General features: G+C 51.7%; 1 protein-coding gene and 1 long non-coding RNA gene across 2 annotated transcripts; one reads left to right on the plus strand and one right to left on the minus strand.

Moving 5' to 3' along the window:
• Positions 1-478: 478 nt before the first annotated feature.
• INAFM2 (InaF motif containing 2) lies at positions 479-3,313 on the minus strand. Its single transcript, XM_070625355.1, has one exon. It carries the CDS (start codon positions 3,121-3,123, stop codon positions 2,662-2,664), a length of 462 nt encoding a protein of 153 aa, XP_070481456.1. The 5' UTR covers positions 3,124-3,313; the 3' UTR covers positions 479-2,661.
• A 1,384-nt stretch (positions 3,314-4,697) lies between these two features.
• Positions 4,698-5,511, plus strand: LOC139084123 (uncharacterized). The gene is made up of 2 exons (XR_011541448.1): positions 4,698-5,240; positions 5,332-5,511. It is a non-coding gene; the product is annotated as an uncharacterized lncRNA (long non-coding RNA).
• Positions 5,512-8,719: the final 3,208 nt, after the last annotated feature.

Here is an 8,719-nt window from a genome sequence, read left to right on the forward strand (position 1 = left end):
GACCAACCACTGCGGGCGCACCAGTGTGGCTTTCCCAGTGTTAGTACTTCTTGAGCTATCTAGGGGCCAATGGTTTAAAGATGAGAACAGTGGAGCTATCAGGAGGCTTTATCCTCACCTCAGCTCTCAGCCAGCTCAGTGTCTGTAATAATTCTTAATATGCATGCTTACTGGTCTCTTAGCTTCCCCAGCTAGGCGTCTGCTCAGAGTTCTGTAAGATTGAACTTTTTTCGACCGTTTTAGTGGCTGATCTAGACATCACTGTTCTTCCGACCCATGATTGCTTCCCGACGAAGATGGATTCCTGCCACCTTCACTAATCAATTCAGTCAAGCCATCAGGCACAGAGAACAGCAGGGCAATTGCTTTTTCCTCCTACACCTATTCATCACCATCCATCCACTGTTTCAGACCATTTCCTCTTCCACCTTCTCCTCCTTCCCCAAGAAGTATGAAAAAGAGAAACGATCAACTTACGTAGAGTTCTTAGAATGTATTTTTGTTCACCTGAAAAATAAAACTTTTAAAAAATATACAGGACTTTTTGAGTACAGGTATATCTTAAATGGCTGAATTATAAATAATGTCTCTGGTCGTGTTCACAGCCAGAGCTGGAGTCAATGTCCCAATTCCAGTGAAGGCTTTAGAGAGGCAGGAGGCCAGCAGCTGGAGCTGTGAGGGGTCTCTCTAGACTCTGTGATCCACTCCAAAGTGGATTAAATAGTCCCAAACACAGGGGTCAGGATGGGGACAGGGGACTGGACTCCCAGATGTTCTCCCACAAGTTCAAAGGATTCTTGGAATAAGAGATCAATTTACAAATTATTAAAATATAGGACTAAAAATTCACACAATAAATATAAATTACAGGCTATTATTGAAGTTATAAAGTGGCATTTTACGTTTCTTCCCCCTAGGCCCCCAACCAAAATTTAAAAAGGCCTCAAAGGCTTCCTAATGACCAAAGTCAAGTCAGCTGCTCAGAAATCTCCTCCAGCCAAGACACCTTGAGGGTGCCACCAGCCTGCCCGCAGCTATGACAGCTCAGCTGCTATCTTGCTCACAGCAGGACATGGCTTAAAACAAGGCTGTTGTCCTGTAAACTTGGATCAGAGCTAACTAGAGTGTAGGCCAGAAAACTGGAGACAAACTGGTTCAGGACTCAGGTGGGTAAGTTTTTGTCTTTTTTGTTTAAAAAAAGTGCCTTATTTCCCAAAAAGGAAACACTAAGGGGTTTGATATCTTGTCGCTACCCACACTCAATTGCCTAAAAGCAAGTGGCAGAAGGAAGTGGACTCCAAATTGATGTATAATTCTTGCTGCCCCAGAGCTATAAATGTGTCATTTCTCTTGATGTTTCTCATCTCAGTAAAAATATAGGCTGCATACAAGTAGCGTTTATCAGGAGAGGTAAACACCCATGGCTGGTCTATTATCTGGCTATCAGAACACAATCCTGAGTTTGAAGCCCACCTTGCAGCCTTTCTGGTTCTATCTAAAACTCAAAACCAGAGGACATTCTCAAAGCTCTGGTTTCGCAACAGATATCACCCTAATCTCAGTGCTACACTGTCACTACAGGCTCAGGAAAGAGGGAAGGTGATGGTGATTATTGGAACAAGACAAGATCTTGAGGAGCAGCAAAATAAAAATAAAAATAAAGATACAACACTTGTGAGCCACTCACTCTACTTACAAAAGCTTGCTCTTCTAAAAGAGCTGTGAGGAGAAGGCCAAGGATGGAAGCACAGAGGCATTCATTGCTCTTTCCCTTCCTTCTGCCCTGGCCCCCATCCAGATACTTTGGGCCGCAACAGGAAGCCTCTTGGGTGGGGACACTAGGGTGGGACGAGGAGGGGATCAGTCCATTCCCCACCCAGCGCAAACGGCTTTTTCTTCTCCTAAGGTTTTCCACTGCCCTTTCAACAAGTCTAAGAATGATTATACTCTTTTGTGTCATAAAACTATCTTTCTGAAATAGGAGGGGGAATAGGGGCAAGAGTGGGTGATGGAAAAAACAGCTTTTGTGCCCTTCCAGCTAGCTGCACTTTGGGGGCCAGCAAATAGCCCCTGCTTGACCCCATCAGTCAGTAGCTACCCAGGGTGTCGGAGAATACATATAGTACTATGTAATTATAGCTTCTAGTGCATATGTCAACAACTATATACAGGGATCTATAAATTAAATGCATCTGTGGCCACTGCAACTAGGTTGACGTACCTGAGCTCCACTACTTTTGGTGCCCTCCTCCTTGCGAGAGCTTCAGCTTATTAAAGAAGAGCCCCTACAGCTCCCTCCTTCCCCTGAGTCTTGGGGGAAAGCCCAAGTCACCCCTGCACGTCGGATACAGAAAAGCGAGCGGCGCAGACGGGTTCAGTGCTGGGATCTCCCACCCCTCCCCCCACGCCCCTTATGGCTCAGGGCCCTGGCGCAGCACTGTCCTCGGAAGACCAAACCCCGAGCCCCTGGAGAATCGTGGTCCCTTGGCTGAAGATCAGGCTGCAGGCCACTCGCCCCCGGGGCGAGCCGACGTTCCTGGGGGGGGGGAGGGGTGGGGGGCGTTCACTCCCGTGGGGGTCGCTCCCCGCCGGCTCCTGCTGCAAAGTCCTGCCTCCCGGCTTGCAGAGGACGGCTCCCGGCCGCCCCTGGCGCGGAGGGGTTCAACGACTCCCGGGCGCCGCCGCGGCTTCCTCCTCGTCCTCCTCGGGCCCCCGCGGCTGCTCCAGCGGCCCGGCCAAGGGGCTGTCGGCCGAGGGCTCCGGAGGCATGGGCCGCGCCGCCTGCAGCGGGGGCGCGTCGCGCGGCGCCTCGCGGCGGGACGACCCCGTGGCGTTGGGCCCCGTCGCCGCCGCCCCCGAAGTCCCGGACGGGCCGGTGGCATTGGAGCCGCCGGGGGGCGGGCCGGCGGCTCCCCCCGAGGTCCCGGCGCCCACCGGCTGCCAGATGAGGCTGTAGTAGACGGCGAGCACGATGGCGGCCAGCGACACGGAGAGCACGTAGGCGAACACGGTGGCGAGCCGGACCCACTTCTTGTTGGTCTTGGCCGCCATCTTCGCCTTCTTGTCCCCGGTGTAGGTGGCCGGCTTGCCCCGCTCGGCCGGGGCCGCGTCGCGCTCCTTCATGGGGGGGCCCCGGCCTTTGCCCCGGTGCTCCACGGCCCCGGTTGGAGGGGGCCTGGCGGCCTGCGGGGACTGGGCAACGGGCGGCCCGGCGCCCTCGGTTCCCGGCCGCTCGGCGCTCCGCCGCCGCGCCTCACGCCGCCCGCCCGCAGCCCGCCACCGCGTCGCTGCAGCCGCCGCCGGGGCCTGGACCAGTCACCGCCGCCAGCGCCGCCGCCGCCGCCGGCCCGTCAGCTGCTTCCGCGCCGCCGCCACAGCCACAGCCGCCACAGCCGCCCGGCTCCGCGTCCCCATCCGCCGCCGCCGCCGCCGCCGCCTGCCCGGCCGCCGGCCGCCCGGTCTCCAGTGGCCGCGCGGACAGCGCTCCGCTCCAGCTGGGCTCCCCCGCCTCGCGCGCCGGCTCCAGGGGCGGGGAGAGCGCTGCTGGGGGCTGCCTCTTAAAAGGGCGACGCCGCGGTCCGGAAGCGCCGCGCGGGGAGGCGGGCTTCTATCGTGTGCCGCGAGCCCGCCGGGACGCCCCGTTAAGAGAGAGTTAAAGGAGGCTGGCTCTTAAAAGGGCAACGCCGCCTCCGCCCCGCACAGGCTGCCGCGCTGAGGCTGGGAGCCCCGGGCGCTTCTTTAAAAGGGGAACAGCGTCGTTTGGGGCGGAGTGCGGAACTGGGAGGGGGCGGGGAGAGGCGGTCGGAGCGCGGGGCTGTCAACTCCGGCGTTTCCTCTCTCTGTCCTGACTGTCCGAAGCGACAGGTGGAATAGCAGCAGCGGCTGGGCCCTCAGGCCTCAGTTTACCCCCAGAAGTGGGGGTGATACCACGTTCGTGCTCGCGGCTCGTGACCCGCTCCACGTACCTCCCGAGCGGATCTTCCAGACCCCTTTACGCCTAGCAAGCCCGGTCCACGTCCGGTGTAGGCAGCCAAGGAGCACTGTGGACCTAGCTGGTGGCACCCCTTCTTCCCCCCGCCCCCAAGTTCCACGTGGGCTTCCGGGGCCTGCTGAAATCTCCCCAATTCCCTGTCCTCTTAGAGCCCCGAGTTAGGCTGCCCAGACCTTCTGGAGCTTCCGGGGCAGTACCACGTGCTGAGTTGGTTCTCCAGGCTCGCCTCCCACCTTAGTCCCGAGGTTTGCAACAGGTTCCAGGTCCCGCTTCTTGGGGTTTCCGACTCCCAGGTTTGGGCTTGATTTGGATTCAAGGGGCTACACTGAACGGTGGAGCGGCTCCGAGAGCTTGCCCCCTCTCGTGTCCTCTCTGGGCCTCAGAGTCTGGGCGGTTGTTCCCTGCACCCCTTCCCATGTGAGGTGTGTCCTCCCTCGGGTCGGTGCTGAAGACCCCTCTCCAAGGTGCCTTCCCCCTCCTTCCCCGCCCCTCCTTTCTCTCCTCCTCATTCCCTCTCTATGAGGCTTTCTAGAATTTCTGGTTTTCTCCTCCTTGAATTCTACTTCCTGTGTTCCCGGAGTTGGGTGTGTGGACTGCCTGGATATCTCAATGAATGTGGGAGACTGCACCTTCACGAGTGTGTGTGGGGAGAGCACTGTGGTCCTGATGGGGTTCTGTGGGTGAACCACCCCTCCTGCCCCCGCAGGTGCGAGCCTGACTCCTGGCTTCTACTGTGTGGGGCAGGACCCTCTGTGCCCTTCCAATTTCTCCTTCTCCACGGGAATCCTTAGCTGCCAGACACTACCTCTTTATGAAGAAGCTTCTCCCCAGCACTGCTGCCGGGCCACCACAGCCGCACAGAAGTCAAGTGGCTACCAGAGCTGAGTGTGCTGATTGACCTCTGGAATGACAGGGCTGTAACCCAGCCCCTGACTTTCATTCCTGAGGCCCAGGTGTGAGTCTGCCTCCAGCACGGGCCAACTGGATGCTTATTCCCAGGAACAGCCTGCCTTTTTACTTTCTGAGAAATTTCAAGGACATCAGAAGTTTGGAGTGGTTATTGCCTTCTGTGGGCTGATGGGGAAAAGACAACCACTCCTTCCCCATCCTGCTCCCAGGCCGGCCAGAGCCGGACTAGCACTGCAGCCTGCTGGGTTAAAATCCCCGAATTGTCTTTGGATGTTGAACTCTCTTCTCTCCCCTACTCTCTGGCTTTGCTGGCAAGACTGATCATACCAGTTACACCAAGGTGAATTATTCTTACAGATTCCAGGGAAGGCCGACCCAAAGCCTCCTTTAATCCTCTTTCTTGAACACACTCTGTATTTTTTCTGTTGCAGGTTAAACTTCTTTCTTCTTGCTTGGTTCCCAGTGGAGCGGAAAAACAACATGTCACTCTTTTCTATACTAAAGAATAAATGCACTTGAAACTCTTACTCAATTCTTCTCACCCTATATGTCTCCAAACTAAACAGTGCCAGATTCTTTAACCTGTCATCAATAAACCCTATTTATTATCTGGATTTACATAGTGTCTTTTGCCCTAAGAACTCAAAATGCTTTCAGATATAATTGAGCCTGATCTCCCTGGTGCCTGAGCCATTAAGAAACCATTAGTGTATTCCTGTTGCAGGCAACTAAATGGCCCCCTAGTGGCCTGAAAGTGAATATACTTCTCCAAGTGCCTCTCCCCTACTAAGGGTAAGCAGAGTCGGAGAAATCAGAGAATCAGGGCAACTTGGGGACGGAATGGGCCCAAAAGTTCATCTTTTGTAAATACCCCCACGGACCCTACAACCTCCTCCACAACACTCTCCAGCATCAGCTAACACACCCTCCACGATGGTGTACCTTACTGTCTGCTCCCTAAGGCAGCCTTTTCAGGCTTTGGAAAGTTCTGACCAATTAGAACAGCAGCTACATCCACGCCTTTATGATGTACTAGGCACCATACCAAATGCTTACATTCCTTGTTTCATTTGTCCGACAACAATCTATCAGGTAGGTAGTATTTATCTTCATTTCAGAGATGAAGAAACCGCCTCAAGATGGTTAAGCCACTTGCCCAAGGTCCTTTAGCTAGATAGAACTCAAATCTGAGTCCGACTCTAAGGCATTGGGTTCTGATCCCTGTTCTCCTCTGCCTCATAGGTGGAGCTGAACTTAGTCTCTGTAGTGGATGTTGTGGGGTACCACCCAGATCACCCTCAGGATGGAGGCACTCATTCCTCTAGCTGCCAGAGTGCTGGCTAGTGATGGCTCACAGCTGTCACTGTCCCTCAGAATTGCCCTCAGGTGCCAAAGAAGCTGCCTCTCTCTCCTGGCCGACAAGACCAATAAATAGGGCCACGCTGCAGCAAAACGCAGAGAGACATGTGCAGGGGCCTGCTAGGGAAAGAGGAGGACTGTCCTCCCAAGCAGCTGCAAAAGTAGCCAGTAAGTACTGGCAGGAGCCGGGAGAGAATGTATGGGCTGGATCAAGGGGGAGCTGAATATTAAGTTGAATATGGGAGAGTTTACTGATATGGGGAGCACTTGCCCGTGAAACAGGATTTAATACGCTGTCAAGGATCCTGAGAAGAGAAAGGCAGTGGCCCATCAGGTGAAATGGAAATCTCAGAACTACCATGGCAGAGGTAGAGGAAGGGTCCAAAAAGCTCAGAGAAGTGGGCATGCTTTGGCAGGTATTTTACATAAGGTCAGAAAGCCACTTAAGTTCTGCAGGAAGGCCCAGAAGATCCCAGAGGAAAGCAGGGGAATGCACTGGTGAGAAGCTCAGTTTTCGCTGTCCTCTGTAGGCCAGGGCTGAGAGCAAGAGGCCATTCAGAACTGGCTCCCTGAAAGCCATGCGGACGATGGGACCATGAAATAATAGGAGCCAGACGTTGGCACAACTATTGCATGAGCAGCCAGTTGGAGCGGCAGTGGGGGTCCTGACAGTGGACCTATGCAGAGATGGGCAGCCAGTGATGGCATTGCTCAACTTATGCCAGTGGTTCTCAGACTTTTTGTTCTCACGGTCACTTCACACTCTTGAAAATTGACATCTCCAAAGAGCTTTTGTTTATGTGGGTTATATGTATTGACACTTGCCATATTAGAAATAAGATCAAGAAATTTGTAAAATATTTATCCGTTCATTTAAGAAAATTAGCCCTTTATATGTTAACATAAATAGCATATTTTTATGAAAAATAGCTATATATATTTTTTTAAAGATTTTATTTTTTTCATTTTTCTCCCCAAAGCCCCCCAGTACATAGTTGTGTAGTCTTCGTTGTGGGTCCTTCTAGTTGTGGCATGTGGGACACTGCTTCAGCGTGGTTTGATGAGCAGTGCCATGTCCGCACCCAGGATTCGAACCAACGAAACACTGGGCCGCCTGCAGCGGAGCATGCGAACTTAACCACTCGGCCACGGGGCCAGCCCCAGAAAAATAGCTATATTTTATAAAACAAAAAAGTGAGTGCAAGACTGGCTTTTTTCACATTTTTGCAAATCTCTTGAATGTGGCTTTATAGAAGATAGCTGGATTCTCACATCTGCTTCTGTCAGCAATATGTTGTTTTACTTAAAATATATGAAGAAAATCCGGCCTCACTCAGATATGTAGTTGGAAAATTTTAATGATAAAAAATAATAAATAAAATAAAAATTTTAATAGCCTTTTCATATCATTGTGGGTATTTTTCTTCGCTACTACACCAAAACTCAACAAGTAGTATTTTCTTAAATGGTAGTTGTAAAGTAGAATATGAAACTTTGCCAATGAATTTTTTGTACTCAATCACATTAAAGTCTACTGGTCTATGGGGCTGGCCCAGTGGCACAGAGGTTAAGTTCACATGTTCCACTTCAGCAGCCTGGTTCCGGTTCCGGTTCTCCAGTTCCAATCCTAGGTGCAGACATGGCACTGCTTGGCAAGCCATGCTGAGGTAGGCGTCCCACATATAAAGTAGATGAAGATGGACATGGATGTTAGCTCAGGGCCAGTCTTCCTCAGCAAAAAGAAGAGGATTGGCAGCAGATGTTAGCTCAGGGCTAATCTTCCTCAAAAAAAAAAAAGTCTACTGGTCTACCTTGCACTATGAATGGTGAATGGCTGTTCTACCCCTGCATGATTTTGTAACATCCTCCCTTGGTCATTGAATTATACAGATCTTTCAAATATTGATATAATTCATTATACAATATTAAAAATCATATTTGGTAATATCATCAGAGAAAGCTCATGTAGTAGGAATCAGTCAAGGTCATGATAGTGCATATAAGTTTTCTAAAATTCTAATTTTCACTTGAAAGCTCAAAAATTTTTTTTTGCTTTTCTCCCCCAATTCCCCCAGTACACAGTTGTATATTTTAGTTGTGGGTCCTTCTAGTTGTGGCATGTGGGACGCCACCTCAGCATGGCCTGATGAGCCGTGCCGTGTCTGCGCCCAGGATCCAAACTGGCAAAACCTTGGGCCGCCGAAGCGGAGCGTGAAAACTTAACCACCCGGCCACGGGGCCAGCCACCACCCCCCCTTTTTTTTTTCGCTTAAAAGCTCAAATTTTATCATCGGCAATAAATACTATCAATTGTTTTCCTCAAAATGACAGGCTTACTTGGTTTGAATTTGAGAAAACGTGTGCCAGATAACCAAGTCTGAATAACCATAGTTTATCTGTCAGTTATTCTTTCAAATGAAAACGATGTGTCATGAAAAAAGTGACTAGTTTACCTTGTAA

The sequence above is a fragment of the Equus przewalskii genome, chromosome 1, assembly GCF_037783145.1.
Source record: "Equus przewalskii isolate Varuska chromosome 1, EquPr2, whole genome shotgun sequence".
Classification (NCBI taxonomy): Eukaryota; Metazoa; Chordata; class Mammalia; order Perissodactyla; family Equidae; genus Equus; species Equus przewalskii.

Bases quoted from the DNA above. Each gene is read 5' to 3' on its own strand.
- INAFM2 (XM_070625355.1), bottom strand. From the start codon at position 3,123: ATGAAGGAGCGCGACGCGGCCCCGGCCGAGCGGGGCAAGCCGGCCACC.